General features: G+C 43.4%; 1 protein-coding gene across 1 annotated transcript in view; it reads right to left on the bottom strand.

Annotated features, from left to right (window-relative positions):
* The window catches only part of MKLN1 (muskelin 1), a 116,166-nt gene extending 96,946 nt beyond the window's left edge, over positions 1-19,220 (bottom strand). Inside the window, exons 1-2 of the mRNA XM_054178606.1 lie at positions 19,105-19,220; positions 2,588-2,657 (exon numbers count right to left, since the gene is read on the bottom strand). Coding sequence (XP_054034581.1) covers positions 2,588-2,657; positions 19,105-19,196 — 162 coding nt within the window. The 5' untranslated portion in view covers positions 19,197-19,220. The remainder of the gene's footprint in view (positions 1-2,587; positions 2,658-19,104) is intronic.
* Positions 19,221-21,966: the final 2,746 nt, after the last annotated feature.

The raw sequence follows: 21,966 nt of genomic DNA, 5'->3' as shown, positions 1-21,966 counted from the left end.
TTTACAGCTTCATTTTCCATAGGGTACACGGTGTTTACTCAGGGGAACTGAAGTCATGCAATCTCTTAAAGGTGAAATAGTCAGCTTCTAACATAAAGCAACTAATCTTCCCCCAACTCCTCACCACACTTGTAATTCAGTCACCCACTATTTCAACTGAAGTTTTCCAAGTTAAGAATCCACTTTAAGAACATCAGCCATCTGCAAGAACAAGGAATCAGGAAATCTGCACAAGGTGCAAGAACTAGCTATTTTGAGCAAAATGCAACCAAATCTGAAGTTCTTTTGTCAAGTGTGAGACAACACAATTTGGAACTGTTTCTGTGTATGCAGAAATAACAAAAATTGCCTTTGCACATGAGCCTCTTCTGGAAAATTTCAATTCCCTGTTCCCTCTTTACAGTTAAATTTTCAACAGAGATGTTACACTGTAAAAAAATGCTGTACATGAATAATTAAACACTCAAGTTAGAAACATGAGAATCAGCTAAAGTACATATTAGCGACACTGCAAATGTATCATCAGCGCTCAGGATTGGGCTTGCTGAATACACGAGCAACTCGACTACAGAGTACTTTATATTCTCACTACTGGACACAAGTAAGAGGGACCCAGCAGGATTCCAGCCTTTTGTGCTTAGGACAGCTAGATCTTCTGGTGGTTTTGTCATTAAGTAACACAGAAAAACACTCAAACACTGTCTTGACGGTCTAAGGTGCCATTACCAAGACTCACTTTTTCCAAGTCAGATCAAAATACCTCTAATCAGGAGATATAACTAGACAGGTAGGAGATATAGCTAGCAGAAGGATAAATAGAAGAGAAAGACACAGGTGATAGACAGATATACAGCAGATGATAAATACAAGATCTATCTCTGTGTGGGGGCATATATATGATGTTAGTTCATCTCTCCCCTATCAAAAACATTTATTTCAATGACTTGGGTACATGAAAAGCAGTGCCCTTCTCCAAGGACTGGATTCAGTAGTTCTTCAATGCTATGATCAAATACACATAAAATTGTTAGAAGATATCTTTAACAAGCTCACATGGTTTGCACAAGACCATCACTGTAATTATCCCTTGCTTAATCCACATGCCTGAATACAACCGTATCACTGCCTGTCAGCTTTAAGCACAGGTAGACAATATTCTACAACATCCAATCACAAGAGATGTATTCCCATTCCAGAATAATTTTTTTTTTTAAAGCACAAAATATTCAGGATGGCTTTAAAAATGGAAAAGCAACTTCTAGCAACAATTAAGAGCATCTCAAGCGAAAAAAAACCCTGTCCAAAGCTGTACCACAAGCCAAATCTGCCTTGGGAAAAAAGAGCTTCAGGGGAGGGGGGAAAGGAAATCACCTCGCTTCCTGCATGAAAGGAAGTAAAGGATAGCACAGACTAGGATGCAACATGTGCTCAGTACCCATTACCCTGCAACTGATAGTTCCTGGATAGACTAAAACTGCTTGCTTCAGGCTATGGATTAAATTCCCCTGCTGTACATCAAAATATATATACATTTGAAAAAGAAAATTAAGAGAGCAGTAGATGCACAAAAGTATCAAGAGGATCAAAATTACTAATCTTCACAAGCAGGTTTATGAAACATTAATGCAATGAACAAGATAGCTTTAGCTCTCCTCTTAAAAATACCCCACTGCTACAGACACAACAGTATAGACCACTATCATGAAAAATCAAGATGAAAGCTTTTCAGCTGGCTGAAATGACCTGCTCCTATAGGGAGCTGCCAATCTAGATTACAGACTTTCTCAGCACACCTTCAAAGCAAAGTAGCGACACTTATTTAGACAAAAACTTCTGAGACTTATGAGGAATTCAAGGATTAAATAAGAAGTAAGTAGAACTTCACATAAGAGCGACACTGGGTAACCACTGTGCATGAGTGTCTTAAATAATTTAAAACAACCTGCATAATAACTACAGAAAATGATCAAGAAGTAAGAACAATACGGTATATATCGAGCATAAACAAAAAGAAAACACATTTATCGAAGGGGAAAAAAAGTAAAAGGGTAAGTCTTTTTTCCTGGATAATCTAACAATCTAATTAACAGTGAAAAAGCAAATTAGACACCACAATCAATACAAATCTTATTTTAATAAGCCGCTTAACCAGAAGAAGAGGTGATATTCATGTCTCTTTAAATAGAGTCTACACTTCTAAACATGCTATTAGGAAAAACAAGCACAAACTCCTTAGATCTGGGCTTCAGGGCCAGCAATCTACAACAGTTTCCAGTAGCGCTGACAAAGGGGGACCTGCATGCCTCATTAGCAGCTTAATCTAACCATAAGGTTAGATTATTTCCAGTACAACCACCATTGGCAAGGATGCAATGTGAAGCTTCCCCCTTCCCCTCCCCCAACTCAAAAAAAGTAATATTTCTTGAAAGATCACAAATAAGTTGCTGGAAATATAAACACCTGCAGTCTACTGAGATAAAGAGCCTATAAGGACTGTCAATATAAATGGTGGTAGCCTACATAAAATATGAAGTATACATTAAGTTGCACAACACAGCTATAATGTTGCAGAGATCCAAATGCTTACCTGGGGAGGATAATTGCTTTCTGAAGACCATCTTGAGGACTGATCATTGGGCTTATCCACCAAGATATTCCTAAAAATACACCAGAAGTAACATAAGTAACAGTCCTGTCGTATTTTGCATCTCCGATACAAATTCCATCCGTGTACATGCAATTCATTCTCATGCAACTACCAAAATCACTAGGCTGAGACTAAGGTTCTCCCTCTCTTTTACTAACAGATTTTCTAACATTATTTACAGGATCCCACCAAAATATGCCTCTAAGCCCTGTGGTTGTGAAATGGATGTCCAAGTTGCAAAATAAAAAGGATCTAAATTGTGAAATCAGTGTAGAACAGATGAATTTACGTAGGCTTGAGTGGAAAAAACTATCTTGTTCACCTCAACAGGGCAAGAACTTTTCAGTAAGGTTAAAACTATGAGCAGTAAAACAGCAAGCCAAAAACTGGCCTTTACTAGACAGGCAATAGTGGAATGGAGACAGCAAACTGCAAACCCATTTAAGCTTTCTTGGAATGTAAATGATGACCACCTAACTCATGCCAAAATCTAACAAATATTTTTCATACGAGGTACAAGCCTAGAACAACACATAAAAAAGCAGAAGTTCAACTTTTCGACAAGCAAAACCACCTCTGAGTCACTTTCTTCCAATTTAGAGTATCATTTAGAGAATTAACATGAATTTAGAAGAAGAGTTTTGGCTAAAATGAAACAGATTTATTGTGACATGTCATACGAAGAATCTGCCTTTCCCTCTCCTGTAACCATACAGCAAACCTCACCTTCCAGTTTGAATTAAAAGCTTAAGTCCCTAAAAATCCAAATAACCATTGGCAAGGCAACAATGCCCCACCTGCTGGACAGGGCTTACCAGCTGTACCAAGTCCCAACTAGCAAACTCATCAGTTTGTAAAATTTATGTAAAAAGAGGGAAGCAGTCATCAAAAGACTTCTGCCATCTCCATCTGCTGTGTAGGAGGGAAAGAACACAAGCATCTGGATTACTACAAAGGACTGGAGGAAAAAGAGCTTGTATAAACGCTCAGAAGGGAACAAGGTTAAGTCAGAGGTTGAGTATTAACAGACAGAAATTAGCTCCCTCTTTCCACATCAGGCAGACCAAAATCACCACCCTAACAATGGTATCCGAGTGGTCCCAAGCTGTGACAAAAGAGATGGCAAGGAGGTAGACTACAGTGGCCCATTAAAAGATGAATATTTCAAAGAGCTGGCCTAGAGGCTGTCCATCTACAGACTTTACAAGAGACACATTGGGACTTTTTCTTTTCTTTTTTTTTTTTTTAAACACAGAATAGGAGCAAAACTCAGATTCACAGAATCACCCAGTGGTGGGAATTGGAAGGGACCAGCTCTGGAGATCATCTAATCCAACCCTCCTGCAAAAGCAGGTTCACCTACAGCAGGTTTCACAGGATCACATCCAGATGGGTTTGAAATCTCTCCAGAAAAGGAAACTCCACAACCTCTCTGAGCAGCCTATTCCAGTGCTCTGCCACACTCAAAATTTTTCCTCATGTTTAGGTGCAACTTCCTGTTTTCCAGTTTGTCTACTTGTCCCATCATTGAGCAACACTGAAAACAGTCTGCCCCCATCATCTTGACCCACACTTTTTAAATATTGATCAGCATTAATGACATATCCTCTCAGTCTACTCTTCTCAGGCTAAGCGGTCCCAGGTTTCTCAGCCTGTCCTCATATGCAAGATCCTCCAGTCCCCTCATCATCTTTGCAGCCTCTGCTGGACTCTCTCCAGTAATTCCCTGTCTCTCTTGAGCTGGGGAGCCCAGAACTAGACACAATACTCTAGATTTGACCTCACTAGGACAGAGTAGTGGGGGAGGAAAACCTCTCTCAACCTGCTAGTCACACTTCTTAATGCACCCAGGGTATCATCACCCCCTCTCCCTTTAATTAGTTTCCACCCCAGCATGGCATTTATTACTACAGCAATGTTAGCTTCAGCCCAGGCCTGCAGCTCGTTTTGTCTCACTTCCCCAACGAGAAAAAAACACCTCTGAAGAGCACGAGCATGCACGCCACCCTCTTTCTCCAGCCTCAAAATAGGAAACACCAAGCCATTGGTCTGTGTAATTAAATAGCCAACTAAGTATATCTAGTTTGCAGCACAAAGAGCCTGAACTCCAAAAAAAACATCACCCTTGTATTTAATTTCAGCAGGGACAAAAAGACCCAACCAAAGCAAAGGGGACAATTTGGGATCTGATGAGACAGCTGCCAGTCTCTAAGGTAATTCACCACTAGAAACCAAAACACACTTGTTTTGGGAAGAATCATACCTGCAGTGTCCTATGCCATGTCACAGGCAAAGCAAAAGGATATTAAAAAGTACTAAGAAATAAATATCTGGATAGAGGAAAAACTGCTGAACTGGAATCTAAGATGTGTATCTTAGATTAAATACTTAAAAGACATGAAGGCAGATAAAACCAGACAACACTGTATGGCTTTTCTCTGTTACAGAGCTTTACCCTAGCACACAAGATGACAATTTACCCCACTGAACACATTTTATTTATGATGCTATTAGATTTGTTTAAACATTTAGATGATCATCTTGTGGTATGTTGAGCAACATTTGCAGGAATTGGCACTGTTACGTGGTCAGATAATGCCCTGCTGGAAAGAGGCATTTTATAACTGGGCCAGAACCCAAAGATCATATTTTTAGAAGAGGATTTGTTTGCTTCTCCAGGTCAAAGATCAGTTTGCTACAACCTAAGAGGACCTCAATCAGTACAGCTAGACAAGATAAAAATCATTCTGCAGAGAGATGAAAAAGGGATGGGCAGCTCACACAAAATTAAGGCTAGAAAGCGATGTAAAAGATAGAGACAGTAGTGCCAATGGAGATACAAATAGGTTTAAAAACACAAGGGTTATTAATTTATTAAGATTAAGCAAACAATGGAGGCAGAAGTCCATCTGTATAAAGTCAATTTACCATAGTGGTTTAGGAAAATTTATGGGCTTGGAAGAATTCAAGCATTCCACCAGTCATGAGACAGTAAGAACCAAACACAGACATCTCCTAATGACACATTCCTTGTTCCATGTAAAGCCCTTTCCATGGACATCACAAAGTTTTTAAACAGTACCTGGGGGCTGCCTTTCCAGATACGACACCTAGATTCATATCCATGTGACTTTCAAAGTGAAAATTCCATTAACTCAACAGTTTTCCACATAATTTTCTTAAGGCATTCACAAAAATAAAAAGGTGTTTCTAAGCCCTTGAGCTCACTTAAGTCCCAAAAAGTTTTACACAAGCTTTTCATGCAAAAAAAGGCAGCCCATTAACTGTGGTTCAAGAGAACTGCTCATCATAAACCACAGATACCAGCATACATCTACAACATTGCACCCACTCATGCCTGATCCTCTCCCTTCCCTACACTAGCAGCTATAATTAATGATCAGCAAAAACAAGTTCTTGAGTCAGAGCAGTTCTCCAATTCAGCTCACTACTAGTGCTGACACAAAAGGAGAAGAGAAAAAAAAAAACACCAAAAAAAACCAACAAAACAAACCAGAGATGAGCAGCTGGATGCAGGCAAGGGGTTGATACTGGCATGAATTCCCAGTACCACTCTCACACTGGCAAGGAACTACCGAAAAATGTCATGATACCTCTGCCACTCTGTGGACAATCCCACCCCACACTAAAAGCTAAGCAGAAGGAGCCATTTTATCTGCTCCGTGAACAGTAACATGTCCAGAGGCAGTACTGGTGTGCCTTAACTCCATAACCAAGCTTCCTCTGTGGCTATTAGCATCCAAGCCTTTATTGTAAGCGTTCCCATCGCTAAGTAAGAGCAGTAGATCCTTCTGGCTGCTCTGTGTAAAAAGCCCTCTTGGCAGAACACAGTGGAAGTTTCTTTTTATTGCCCATGCAGATGCTGGGCTTGCAACTGCTGTAAGTAGGCAATTTTCCCTTTCTGCCAACCCAGAAACCGTCATATCTGTTGTACCAACTGCTGGCTGATCTCTACTGGGACTAGAAATGTCCCCACGCTTGGTGTTACCAAGGGACAGCACTGTGCAAAAAGCTCTTTGGTTCCAGGCATGACAGTCACTAATGGAAAGTTTCCCTTCACTCTGAGGAGGGGAATGAAGAGAGAAATAAGATGACTTCGCAGAATATACTGCAAATTAAGTTTAAGGCCACTATAATTTGCATCTAACCTAAACATTTTCATGAAGCTGCTATTAAAGAAATCCATGTCTTTTGGAACAAGTCCTTAAGAATAAACAAATCCAAAACACAGGCTTTGCTTGGCACATTCAGATTGCTCTTCTGAGAGCAGCTGCACAGAAAAGGGCACACATCACCAAAAGTACTTGGAACTCAAATGGATGATAAGGTACCAGCCCATTACACTGCAAAAAGCATTTGGAGAATTACAAACACACTGACTGAAAAGGGAAAACACTCACTCTTTGGGGCTCTCCATGAAATGGTTTTCCTTTTTGTCCCCCCCAACAATCATCCCAAAACAGAATAGCAAGAATACAGCCACTAGAATACACAGGCTAAACTTTCCACTAAGTCTACTTCACAGAAGACTGTAAGATGTGGTGGGCCAACTATTTCAAAGACGTGGAACCATCACACCAGCCAGTACAAAGCATCTGCGCAGATATTCTAGCCCAGCCTAGACACTGGAATGTACACACACTCCTAACCAAGCAAAACAGAAAAACACAACCACCCACCACCAAAAAAATGCTATTCCATGGACCAGGGACATTCTTCTCCTGCACCTCCCAGAAGCTTATTGCAGATAATGGTGATTGCAAGCCTACCATATGCAATGTTTAAAAGCTGCATGTATCTATGGCTTTAACCTAAAGCAGGTCAAAATAAAAGCTCTTTAGGTTTTGTCAAAGTTTCTCTCTATCAGAAAAGGTCTCTCCTTAGAGTATCATAATGACAGGAAGACAGGAGAACGTTCTGTTCGAAATGCAGCAAAACGTGCACAACTATCATGCGGTAAGGGAATCATTAAGGTGGGAAAAGACCTTTAAAATCAAATTCAATCATTAACCCAACACCACCATGCCCACTAAACCATGCCAAACATGCCACCTCTAGACATTTTTTTAAATACCTCCAGGGATGGTGAGATATTTTTCCTAATATCCATTCTGAACTTCCCTGGCACAACTTGAGGCTATTTCCTCTTGTCCTGACACTTGCTGCATCTGAGAAGGGACCAATCTGCACCTCACTCCAACTTCTTTTGAGGCAGACAATGAGGTCTTCCCTCAGCCTCCTCTTTTAAGTCTAAACAACCCCAGTTCCCTCAGCCACTACTCACAGGACTTGTGTCCAAGGCCTTTCACCGACTTCTTTTTTGGACATGCTTCAGCACTTCAATGCCCTTCTTGTTAGTAAGGTGAGCAAATCTGAACACAGTATTCAAGGTGTCTCATCGCTACATCAGTGCTCTGACTTGGTAACAAGGCTTAAACTGTTTGTTCCAGAAACCTTTTTTCATCATCACATAGGATCACAGGATGTCAGGGGTTGGAAGGGACCCCTGAAGATCACCTAGTCCAAGCCCCCTCACCAGAGCAGGGCCATAGAATCTAGCACAGGTCACACAGGAATACATCCAGATGGCTCTTCTCCTATCACTAGATTCTAGAAAGAAGAAAAACACACACATCACCCCTACCTCCTTTCAGATAGCTGCAGAGAACAATGAGGGCTCCCATCAGCCTTCTTTTGTCCAGACTAGACAATTCCAGCTCCCTCAGCAGCTCCTCACAGTATGTATCTGCCCAGGGTCTTGATTAACCTGGTCTAGTAGGTGGCAACCCTGCCTATACAGGAGCATTGGAACTAGATGATCTTTATGGTCCCTTCCAATCCAAACCAATCTATGATTCTATGACACATTCCAGAAGCAAGGGCTTGGAATTTAAATAAATACATAGAATAAATACATAGAATAAACCAGGTTGGAAGAGACCTTCAAGATCATCGCGTCCAACCCATCAACCAATCCAACACCACCCAAACAACTAACCCACAGCACCAAGCACCCCGTCAAGTCTTCTCCTGAAAACCTCCAGTGATGGCGACTCCACCACCTCCCCAGGCAGCCCATTCCAATGGGCAATCACTCTCTCTGTATAGAACTTTTTCCTAACATCTAGCCTGAACCTCCCCTGGCGCAGCCTGAGACTGTGTCCTCTTGTTCTGGTACTGCTTGCCTGGGAGAAGAGACCAACATCCGTCTGTCTACAACCTCCCTTCAGGTAGTTGTAGAGAGTAATAAGGTCACCCCTGAGTCTCCTCTTCTCCAGGCTAAGCAACCCCAGCTCCCTCAGCCTCTCCTCGTAGGGCTTATGTTCCAAACCCCTCACCAACTTTGTTGCTCTTCTCTGGACTCGTTCCAGCAAGTCAACATCCTTCCTAGGTGCTGGGTTTTCATCTTGCATATTTTCAAAACACAGGACTTCCTAACCCCACTGCTAAGCAGCACAGGAGGACCTCGTGAATAGTAAGACAAAGTTTGAGTTAAACCCATACACAAGTCTACAATTTTAAATACTGTACTGTCATTTGTCAATTTACTACTCAAGTTCACTTCCATCTCCCCCTCAGCAGACATTTCACACAAACATTTAAACCATGATAAATTTACTTCTATCACATCTATCAAAAGTAAAACAGCTCAGCAAGTAGAGCACACAAAAATAAACTGGTGAATTTAGAAATCATCTTTCAGAACCATACTTATTAGACGATAGAGGACTATACAAACCAGGTATCACTTGTCTCTGGCCTGAAATAGTTCCATTAAAACCAGTTTCTCTATTTTTCAATGAAGAATTTATTTTTAAGCTCTCATTGCTGCCAGTCCAATGACATGCAAAGGCCTTTTCTAAAAGACCCACCAACACACACCAACAAAAACATTCTCCTTAAACATGGAATGTTGCAGACTTCCAGTAACACTCCTTTTCACTCCTCCCATCAAGACTTCTGTGAATGAGGTATTTTGACTCACCAGTGCTCCCTGCTAAGACACCAGGAATTAAATGTTATCAATAGGTGCTAACACTGCACCAGTATAGTGAACTTCCAGTGAGCCTAGTAAATAACTTCTATTCCAGCGACACTCAACAGCCCTAAATCATGGATTAAACTTTTGACTGTATCACAGCACTGAGCACACCAAATCCTCAGCAGCAAGAGCTCCCAGCTCCAGGTTAGTAACATCAGAATTAGCACAGCACAAAAACAAACTGGAAAGAAAATCAAGCCAGGGCTATTCATGTATGTTGGTAACCACAGTAACTTCACACATGGCATATGATTACCAGCCTAACTGCCCCAGGCTTAGGGATTAAAGTTTAGATGCAGTTTAACTGATGATGCTGAATCTTTTGAGCTTCAAAAGCTCAAAAGCTTTGAGCTTCAAGGTTTTCTCTCCCCCCACAGTCTCTTTTAATTCATGTTTAAGAATTGTTAGATGAACGAAAAAACAGACCTCTTCCATGTACTTCAAGTCTTTCTATTTTTAAGGACCTAAAATGTTGATGAAATAAGCAATTATAAGGACTGCTTCACCCTATCACTCTATTGAACTGATGTTAATGAATAAAATAATATCCAAAACCTTTCCTTTTGTCCACTTCTTGTCATACTCAGCACTCACTTCAACTTGCCTAAGCCACAAGGATATCCCAAATCCATCCTTTTAAGGGATCTACAAAGTACTTAAACAACGTGGCATGCAAGCAACCTAGTCTACAAGCTTCCAGAAGGTTCCCTGAGCAGATATAAATCCCTAGTTTCCAAAAAGACTGAGAACAAGATGAATTTTATCCTTCAATATTCAACAAAAAAAGATAAAGGTATTAGATTCTTTACCTCACTGGATTTGCAGCAAATAAATACTGCAGTAAAATTTACCCGAGTGTAAGTTTTTTAGGAGACAAACCATGGAAGTTAGCAAGGGCACAAGGAACTCACTCAGCAAGTCCTTACTCACAGGTGACTTGACCTAATAAAAAGTTTTGCCTTCCATTTCAACACTGTTAAGAGCATCGCTTAAATGTAGAATAGGCTAGGAAATTCCGCTCAGAGCAATCCCAAGCACAAATCCAGGCTGGATGGAGAATGGATAGAGAGCAGTCCTGAGAAGGAGTGCTGGCTGATGACAAGCTCCACGAGCCAACAATGTGTACTCACAGCCCAAAAGCCAGCTGTGTCCTAGGCTGCATCCAAAGCAGTATGGCCAGCAGGCCAAAGGAGTGGATTCTGCCTCTCTGCTTCACTGCAGTAAAGTGAAGACCCCACCTGGAGTACTCCATGCAGTTCTGAATTTCCCAGCACAAGGAGGACATGGAACTCCTCCTACAGAGGAGGACCAAAAGAAGACAATCCAAGGGCTGGAACCCCTCTGCTGTGAGGACAGGCTCAAAAAGTCAGGATCTTTCAGCCTGGAGAAGAGAAGGTTCCCAGGAGACCTTATGGCAGCCTTCCAGTACTTGAAGCGGGCTGCAGTACAGCTGGAGAAGAACTTTTTATAAAGGCATGGAGTGATATAAGGGATGATGGCTTCAAACTGGGAGAAGCTCAGTTTAGGTTAGACATTAGAAGAAATTCTTCACCATGAGGGTGGTGAGGCACTGGAAGAAGTTGACTAGAGAAGCTGCGGAGGCTCCAACTCTAGAAACGTTCAACGCCAGGTTGGATGGGGCCTTGATCAACCTGTTCCAGTAGGAGCTATCTTTACCCACAGCAGAGGGAACTAGATTATCCTTAAGGTCCCTTCCAACCTAAATCATTCTGATTCTAGTATTTAAAGTCATCATAAGAGCTGCTTAAAAAATTTACCTACAGGAAAGCATTTAAGAAAAATACAGATTATGTCCTAACCAAAGTTTCAATGTTTTTTAGGTACTTTTCCAGTGTTTGGGAGAGACACTATGAACACAGCAGCCAGCCTGGAAAGAAAAGGCAGTGAGGACAGGAGGAACATGGCACCAAACTCAAAATGACCAGTGTGCAATTGCCCTCCTTTATCAGGATCATATAATTTTCCAGAAACTGCCACACACATCAGGTGAGGAGGAGCAAGTGCTATTAACCCAGTAGCTTTTGACATTTAAATTCAGACACGCAGGCTGCCATCTTCAACTTAAATACAGAGTTGTGCTCCTTGATTTAAATCAATCCAGGAAATAATTTTTCAAAGATTATGCATTCTGAGTGTCAAGTAATGACTGAAATAGCAACTACCTAAGTTAACAACCAGTCTACATCCTCAGCACTCTCTCCTCCCCTTCCAGTATTTGCTGCTCTTCAAATCCTGAGTTTGGTTTGGGGCTCCTCACTACAAGAAGGACTCTGAGGTGGTAGAATGTGCCCAGAAAAATGCAATTAAGTTGGTAAAAGGTCTAGAGCACAAGTCCTGTAAAGGGCAGCTGGGGGAACTGGGTTGTTTAGCCTGGAGAAAATGAGGCTAAGAGGAGACCTTCCTGTTGTCTACAACAACCTGAAAAGAGGTTGTAGCAAGGTGGAAGCCAGTCACTTCTCCCAAGCAACAAACAATAGAAGAAGAGACAGCCTCAACTTGTGCCAGTAGAGGTTTAGTTTGGATATTAGGAAAAACTACTTCACTGAAAGAGCATTTAAGCCCTGGAACAGGCTGCCCACTGTCCAAGGAAGTGTTGGAATTGCTACCCCTAGAAGTGTTCAGAAAATATGCAGCTGTCATTCAGAGACGTGGTTTATTGACGGACATGGCAGCGTTGGGTTAACAGTTGGACTTGATCTTGGAGGTGTTTTCCAACCTTTACCACTCAAGATTCTATAAATTCAGACCCAGCTATACTTATTGTTCCTACAACATTCAAGAGGCTGTAGACAAAAAAAAAACCAAAAAAAAACAACCCCCAACCATCACACACACCCCACAACCCAACTCAAAACTACATTTGGTTGTAGAGGTTTAAACTAACATGCAATTAAAATCAGTCGAGCACTGGCTTGCTTTGGATGCTTGGAACATGTTGACCTATAGAAAGCTGACTCAGTGCTGCATACCACTTAACCCCGACAGAAAAAACACAGTAACACAAAAAGGGATGGTGGTGATCAACCTAACCATACACTGTAACAGCGATGTGCTACAAAAGGAGATGAATGCACAGACTAAGAAACTATGCTCTTTGCCATAAAAAAAAAAAGCAGTAACAATCAAACTAACAGTACATGCTGTCTGAGCAGTAACAACAGCTGTCCCAAGGGAAACAGAATTGTAGGATTGTTTAGGCTGGAAAAGACCCTTAAGATCAAACATGTTCTGTCTGAAAGAGTGTTTTAGTCTTCAAGCAAGTAATTAGTAATCAGGAGCTAGAAAACCTTTATTAAGCTTGCAGGATATCAAGCCTGTGATGAACAAATGATCTATAACCTGATGCTTTCAACACCTCCTACAAAAATTTTAAGTTCCTAATGTTGCCCAAAAATACCATCCCAGAAGAGGTTGAACACTGGAGTAATACAGGTCCTGCCAGGTTTGGCACAGCAAGGAACCAGAGCAATTAGCATTTCACCTTTTCTTTCTGCCAGTGAATAAAATTGTCTCATCTCCTAAATAATAGCTATATTTCAACTGGAGCTGAAAAACATTTTTCTGCTACTACAGCTTCGGTGCTTTCACCTGGGCAGCATGAGCTATCAGGCTTCTGATGTCAATGTAAGGAATGAACAACTTCATAATTTTGTGGCTTTTTCACTCCCTCCACCTCTGATCTTTTCCTTTCTCACCACTTCACCTTAGCACCTAATCACCTAGTATTTCTGTATTCAATCTGTGGGTAACTTTATTTTCTATAGAAATTTTTCACTTTTGAAGCACTGAATTTCAGCTTTTGGAGAACAATCTTAGACTATATAATGGTGTAAGCAAGGGGGGAAATGCCTGTCAGAACATGGGATTGTCTAGAAACATCCAGAAAATCCACACAAATAAGAGGAGAAAAGTATTTTCTGCTGGACACTGAAAAGGATGAGAAGCAGAACTGAGAACATTTCTGCACACAGGGTCACTGCAGGGGATCATAGCTGGTCAGCTCACTTGAGGAGACACCGATTGCATCCCCAGCTAGTTTTAGTAAATGTTAAAGGATTGATCAATATTGCAAAGACATGGCAAGCTGACCATTACAGATCATTACACCAGCAGGTCTGCCTGTTCATCTCCTCCTTCCTAAAGTCAAAGCAATTAGGCCAAGGAAAGTGGACTGGCTACATTAAAATACTCCAGTAAAGCTATAAATGCTGGCAATTTAAATTGAAACAAAAAAATACATTTGTGCTTAAATGTGGAAACACAACCAAACCCCCCAAACAAACACAAACACTAAACCTCAAAAGTTTCAGTTCTACAGCTGGAAGGGCAATCATCACTGCTATGTAACTGAAGTTCTTTAAGACACAGTAGGACCTAAGCAGTATCTTTAAGACTTCCAGCATATGGACATTGAGCACAAGTCATCCTGCCCCAAAAGCAATGAAGCACACTTCACTAGACCATCATTTTGTTCTAGAGAGCTCTAAACTCCTGAGACCTCACACAGAAGATATCTTCACCTCATCAAGGAAATTGATCTTGAGATCAGAAAACATAACAGAAAAAAAATAACCTTTTCAGTAGTCATAGATCTCAACTTGATCATGAGATGCTTCAAGACTTACACATATCGATAAGAAGATTTATGAACCTAGAAGGTACAGATCTGAATTATCAGTTTCACGTGGTAGGAGGAGAATCCAAGAATCATGTTTCACTAGCCACAAACACATTTTTCTTGTTGCAGAAATCTCAGGGGATGGCACAGCTGGAATTCAGGTTATTTTCTGGTTGGATGCAGTACTATACAGTTTCAAAGTGGGAAAGAATGGGATTGCCAGAATAACTGAAGTCCACAGCAAAACTGATAAAAATGTGCTGCAGTGAAAACATGACTATCAATTAGGAGGCTGATAATGGCATTTAATTATCAGCCAAGAAACCAACCTTATTTTGTAGTCTTAACCTTAGCACAGGAAATAATTGAACAAAAACACCAGCAGAGAATCCTAAAGTCAAATCAAGGAAATACACTGATCTTCCTCTGGAGAAAACCCGAATGACACTCAGAATCTGAGCAACAGAAATGGGATGAAACTTCCTCACAGGGGTCCCTGACTACCATAACACAATGAAAAACTGCTCTTGGTCTCTGAAGTGGGATCCAAGCACATCAGCCAACTATAAGATACTCTAAGCAATGCAACCACAGTCCTAGGATACAGTGATCCTGCATTTGGCAATGGAAAGAAGCACACGACTACCGTAACACAGAGCACAATACCTCATCTCTTACTCACCTTAGCACATGGTTCAAACTGGAGCAGGTATAAAAAACAGGCTATTTAAAAAATAATAACAAATCAAGATATGAAGAGCTTCTCTTGAAATGCAGAGTAATAGTTTTGGGTTTTCTTCCTTACCAAAGACTACAACTTCAGAGAAGGCAATGCAAGCCTTGTTCAAATTGTTTATTCCCTGCATGTCAAAAAAAAAAACAAAAAACCCCACCATGTGGCAGAGCTCACCACCTTCTGCAGAAGGACAGAGGAATGAAGTACATGTTTCCCTCTCTAAGCATACATCAAAAGACACCATCACTTGGTTATGTAGCTGATGTGGAGTGACTGGTGGTGAGGGGCAAATCCTGAATCCAATCTCTGCAAGATATCAGGGACCACCCTCCCACATGGCTCCATCCCTTTAGGGAGAAACCACAGAGAGGCAAGCAGGGGGTCTGAAGGAGGATTCTCAGGCAACATGCTGGGTTGAATGTGGTCCAAGTTGGACAAGCTGAAGCCTCTCAACACACTGATGCCTCTGCACAGGCAGTGTCTCTGGAAACACCAGATGTTTCAAAAACAAATCTCCTATTGGATCAATTTTCTTCCCAAAGGCACAACCTCCCCTGAACTAGAGACTATTTTATTTACTAGACCAACTCTTCCCCTATGCAAGTCGTCTTCCTGGTGGTAGGTAAAAGCCAATGAAGAAAAACAGCAGAACTATGCTTTAGAAGCCTCAAGAAGGGCAAACTTCATTTCATCTTTTAAAAGGTCTTTGCAAACACACGGGTAACAGCCATGCTGGTAGAACAACTAGAAACTGGATCCAGCACTAATCCCCTGGTACCCCCACCAACCACAACAGGAAAGACACTGGCATTCACAAGAAGAAACTTTTACCATTGGAAACTGGTGGGTTTTAATAGAGCCTAAACTAGAATGTGACCAGAAAGGGCTTTGAAAAACACTTCATTCATTGTTGGGTTGGGAGGTTTTATTTAAAAGAGCAGTTATAAGGTGATTTCAGTGTTCTGAGAAGTTTCAGAATCAGTCCAGCATTGCATAAGCTGATAAAAATTAGTGGGTATCTTCCTTCTTTCCTGGACAGCAGTGATGAAAGTTTTATATTTCCTATCTTCATTTTACATTTAAAACCACACAACTACTGAAGAACTGTGTTAAAATCATACCAAGATGACCAAGAGCATGGGTAATATACTCAGTTCCTCTTCCACAAGCACTCTGCTTGCAATACCACAAGTCCCAAAGAGAATAAATGTTATTCAGTAATCAGCATATTGCTATACACACAGAATCATAGAATTGTTTAGGCTGAAAACCACCTTTTAAGATCATTGAGTCAAACCATTAACTCAGCAATGCCAAGTCCACTGCTAAACCATGGCCCTAAGCACCACATCTATGTGTCTTTTAAGTATCTCCAAGTGGCAGAATCATCTTTCAGTTCAAGGTCAAAATGTACCAAACTACAGCATAACCAGAATTCCCAGTATCTTCCCAGAACAGTACAATTCTGTTCCATGTCTGAAATACTAAGACAACTTTTAGCTCCATCTGTGTGTTTGTCCTACAGTATATCACATACCTGTCCCAGCAATTTTTGTGTTCCATCTTCACTCCATCCCCCAAAAACCCAGCCTCCTAGAGGTTTCTTTATAAGTTTTCTCATTTTGAGAATCTAATCTTAAATCATAGGTAAAAGCCTCCATTTTCAGAGCGGAAATAAACCCCAACATTTCCATAGAAGACAAGCAGGAATGACCCTGCTCATTGCAGGGGGGTTGGACTAGATGACCTTTAGAGGTCCCTTCCTAACCAGTGCATTCTGTGATTCTATGACAATTCATAGGCATCAGGACCAGCACCCTTCAGATCAAGGTCAGTACACAGGAGAATAACCCCATCGTTGGGATTATTGAACATTGCTTAAAAGCCATTAAAATTGCTTTTACTGAGAAGCACATTTAAACTTCACGTTAAAAAGAGCCAAATGCAAGGTCATGCTCTTGTATAACACCAGCCCCACCACAGAGAAGGGAATTAAGTCACAGTAGGCAATGACATTAAGGACTTTGGGCAGCACTGCAGATACCACGTGAACATTAATTCCTGATGCCAGGCTGTAGCAGAAGGGACTAAGGGGAGCCTTGGAAACAAACATCAAAGAGAAAGATGGCATTATGTTTTTAGATCACATCACTGAGACCAATAATGGACCATCACCCTCCTACTTGGGGGATCAACACTTGAATACAATGCTGAAAGCCAGGAGTGCTGATAGAAGTAACTACAAGCATGATCACAGACCTAAAAGGAATGCCTTAAAGCCAAGTCTTTTTAACAAGAAAGCTAAAGGGATTATTTAATTATCACCAAAGATTAGCAATTAGAAGAATCCAGTTCCTTTTAACATCTAGCAAAGCAAATATATAGAAAGATAAAACAACCAGGAGTTTAGTCAGAAACACCTTTTTTTGGTTTTTTTAAGATTCACTTCCTTTTGGATAGTGGAGATCACTGGTTAACAAACAAGGGAACTCTATTCCTTGTTGATAGTGTGTGATTAAAGATATTTTAATCAAAGGTTATTAATTGCAGCCTAACTCATGATCAGACCAGACTCTACAGCCCACGATGAATAAGGTGTCCAAGCACAGACATCCTCATGGTCCTCCTGACCTCCAACTCTGGAGCCAGCTTACTGAAAGGTGCATCAAAACCAGCACTCTTAGACCACATTAAAATCCCTCCAAATCTTACTTTCACTAGCTAGAGGAATTAAACAGGCCATAGCTGGACTGCTACATGGACAAGTCTCCCATTCAAGACAGGTTCACACCACTATGACAGCACAAATGGATGATTGCAAGCAGAGATCCCATCTCTTTTTGCCAAACACTGAACTCTTAACAGGAGAGCAAGAGGGCAGCAGATTACCCCTTTCCCCCAAAAAAACACACAAAACAGGTGATGGTAGCTCAACAAAACACCAGCGTTTTGAGGTCAGGGGCAGGAAAGGAAACCTAGCTGCCAAAAAACACACCTCCCACAGGCATCCAGGCCTGTAGAGTAGGGGGAGGAAGGTTTACTTACCCTTATCCCCACTTAACTTGTGGCAAGCCTCTCCCACACATAGTGCCCACTTTTCACCCAAATCTGGGGCCAGCTTCTTTTGCTCACGTGCATCCCTCCCTTGCCCATACGTGGTGATTACCTCTTCTCCATGCACACTGCTCTGTCCGTTCAAGCCTGATGCTCAGCTCCATCCTACTTGACCCCAACTGGGCAGCCAGGCCCCCTCACCTACTCAGTCCCCAAACCTGTAGCCCAGACCCTCCACCCCACACAAAGCCTCCCCAGTTTTTGTTCATCGACCACTAACCGAAACAACTCCTCCCACCTCCTGGTGCTGGTGCTCAACTTCCTCCCCAAACACCCTCCCCAGCCCTGCTACTCTCACACAGCCCCCTAAATCCTGCTGCACAGGCCCTCCTCATATACAGCACTCCCTGCCCCCAAAACCTTGATGACCACATGCACTGCCCCCCTCAAACTGAACACCCCCTCCCATACTCACAGCCTCCTAAATCCTGCAGAGTACTCCCTCCCACACACTCAGGCTCCCAAACATTGCTGTATAGACCCTCCCCCACAGGCAGCTCCATCAAAACCCCACCGCCTCCCGTACTCGCACACACCCACCTCCAAACCCTGCCGATCAGCCCTTTCCAGACACGCAGACCCCAAACCCCGCTGTGCGGACTCTTACACATACACAGTATCCCAAACTCCACTGGCCGCCTCTTGCCCACAGCGCCCTTCCGTCTCCTCACCCTCTCCCCATCCCGGTGCTCTGGCCAGGCCGGGCCGGGCCAGCCCAGCACCCCCCTTCCCGCGGCGGCGGCGGCCGGAGCCGCTGCTCCCCTCGAGCTGCCGCCCGCTGCGGCCTCCCCGCGCAGGCCCGGGCACAGGCCTTGGCGCAGGCCTTGGCGCGGGCTCGGCAGCCCGCCACGGCGCAGGCCGGCCCAGGACCGAATCTGAGAGTAAGGCCGAGGGCCAGGACTCACTCGGGCAGGTAGGTGGAGGAGAAGCTGCTCCAGCGGTGCAGGGTGTAACCCAGCACCCGGCTCTCGGGGACCGCCGGCCCCGCAGCCGCCATCTTGTTGTCAGCAGCGGCTGCCGCGGCCCCAGCAGCGACCGCGGTGGGCGGGGCCGAGCTCTTAAAGGGGCCGCGAAGGAGGGGGGCGGTGGAGCCTGGGAGGGCGCTGGGGATCCTGTGGGTGGGGGGTATTGAGGGGGCACCTCATGGAGAGGAGGGGTGATTATCATGGGGCTGCAGTGGGCTGTGGACCTCAGGGAGATGGCCCGCGGGCTGGATTGGACTGTGGGGCTTGAAGATGCTCCAGGGGGCTGCTGTAGGGCTCAGGAAGATGCTTTATGGAGCTGCTGTGGGGCTCAGGGGGATGCCTCGTGGAGATGCCGTGGCCTTAGGGAGATACCCCATGAAGCTGAGGTGGTGGTCACGGAGAAGCACCGTGGAGCTGTTGTGGGGTGCAGAGCTGTTGTGGGGTGTAGAGCTGCTACAGGGCTCAAGGCGTGCCCCATGGTGCTGAGGCAGGCAGTGGGGTCAGGGAGATGCCCCGTGGGGCTGAGGTGGGCTATGGGTCTCAGGAGGTGCCCCATGGGGCTGTGGTGTGGGTCGGGAAGATACCACATGGGGCTGCATTGGACTGTGGGGCTCAGGGAGACGGCCCATGGAGCTGGAAAGGCCCTACGGCAGCCACAAGTATGTGCTTGGGAAAGGAACCTGGGAAAATCCAGTTGGATTTGATCCCACAAAGGCTTCTGCTACCATCCCCATTATGGGTAGCACAATTACCCTCCCTTGTTCCGTTTTATCAGCCAAATATTTGACTAGGTATTCTTACACTTCCCAAGATGCTTGTTTTGACACTTCTGCCACTTTTGAAATGTTGGATGGGATGGTCTTTGATTTTTTTCTAAGAAGGAGGTAAAGCTATTAAAGTCACCATGAAAAATGGTAAACAGATAAATAAAAGTAAATAACAAGGAAAATGAAAATGCAGGTAATTGAGTGGTGCCCAGATTTAGTGTTTGACCAACAGTCCCATTTGAAAGCAATTACAAATCTCTGCTGGTGATGCCCTTGCAGAACCCAGCCAAGTAGACCTCAGTCCGTGCTGCACTCATTGGTTAGAAGGCATCTTAAAAATCATCTAGTTCCACCCTCCAGCTATGGGCAGAGACAGCTTGCCCTGGACCGCATTGCTCAAAGCCACATCCAACCTGGCCTTGAACACTTCCAGGGATGGGGCATCTACAATTTCTCTGGACAGCCTGTTCCAATGCCTTATCACCAACACAGTAAAGAATGTCATCTTTCTATCTAACCTAAATCTCCCATCTTTCAGTGTAAAACCATTACTCCTCGTCTTATCACTGTTATCCCTGATAAAGTACCGCTACCTATCTTTCTTACAGGCCCCTTTTAAGTACTGGAAGGCTGCTATAAGATAGCCCCTGAGCCTTCTCCAGGCTGAACAACCCCAACTCTCTCAGGCTGTTCTTTGTAGGAGAGGTGTTCCAACCCTTGGATCATTTTTGTGGCCCTCCCCTGAACCTGCTCCAACAAGTTCATGCTCTTATGATGAGGGCTCTGGAGCTGGATGTGGCACTGGATGTGGTCAGGTCTTAGCAGAGCTGAGTACAGTAGCAAAAGTCTCCCTTCTGTCTGAGGTTATTGTAGAGTTTTCCTTTGAGAAAAGAGACGTTTTCACCCAGCAACCCCATCAAAACAAAGAGGAGGCTTGGAACATCCATGGGGCAGCTCTGGTCTGCTTCAGAAAACAGAGGTATTTCAAGATCGGGGGAAAACAAAAAGAACCAAACAAATAAACAGCTGTCTGCTGGAAGTGACAGATTGGAGAGATATTATCAGGCAGGACAGCAAGATGCCTGGCTAGATGAAATTAGCACAAGCATTTTTTTTCCTTTATTTTAGGAAAGCAAGTGAGAATGTGGCAGCAGAATCTGCCTGTGGATGAAAAACTCGTTGAGCAGCCTTGAAGGCTGAACATCAACTGGGTATTTCAAAAGTGAGGGGGAGCAGCAAGCTCTTCATCTCAAAACCCTTTCCCAGAAGGGGTTCACAGTGTTTCACAGGTATCAAAGCCACACAGCTCTGCAACAGCACAACAAAGTCCATGCACAAGGCATAAACACCCACAGCTTCCTTTGCTGATGCACTAAGAACGCTTTGTGAAGTTTGTGGCCTTCCTGTGGTGTTTCAGGCTTCACTTGCCCAAACTTCTGCCTGTGGGCATCCCCCTCCCAAAGTTACCACAGGGGTATTAACAGAAACAGTTTAGTAAGGATCTCACTAATAAAATACTCCCAACACCAGAGGAAGAGACACTCCCTCGGTAATCAGAGCCTTGCTAACAGCCAGCCCAAGGAGAGCAATGCTGTGTAAATCTGTGACCTTCAAATGCAAAGTTTAGGGGATTGTGTGCAAGTGATGAGCAACAGCCACACAGCAGCCAGGAGGAGGAAGAAGAGGAGGAGGAGGATGGAGGGCCAGAAGCCTGCTGCTCACCACTGCAAAGTGCAAACCACCCTAGGAGTTTCTCTGGTATCCTATTACCACTTGAATCAAGACCTGGATGCCGAAGCAGCTTATTTTTAGCACATTTTGGACTCAAAGTGAAGTGAATGCTGATGAAATACATGGTACTGACAGCCCTGGAAAATCTTTGCTCATCTGCAGTACAGGCAGTAGGGAAGGTTGTGAGGAAGCAAAGTAATTCTGAGCTGCAAACCAAGTCCCCCAGTTTCTCGGGCTCACCTGCCCAGTGTTGTGCATTTACTGGTGGTCGTTGGGAGAGGGTTTTTCCATGCTCTGAGAGGAC

Source organism: Dryobates pubescens, chromosome Z (genome assembly GCF_014839835.1).
Source record: "Dryobates pubescens isolate bDryPub1 chromosome Z, bDryPub1.pri, whole genome shotgun sequence".
In the NCBI taxonomy this organism is placed as follows: Eukaryota; Metazoa; Chordata; class Aves; order Piciformes; family Picidae; genus Dryobates; species Dryobates pubescens.
This window is presented reverse-complemented; position numbering and strand designations above follow the sequence as displayed.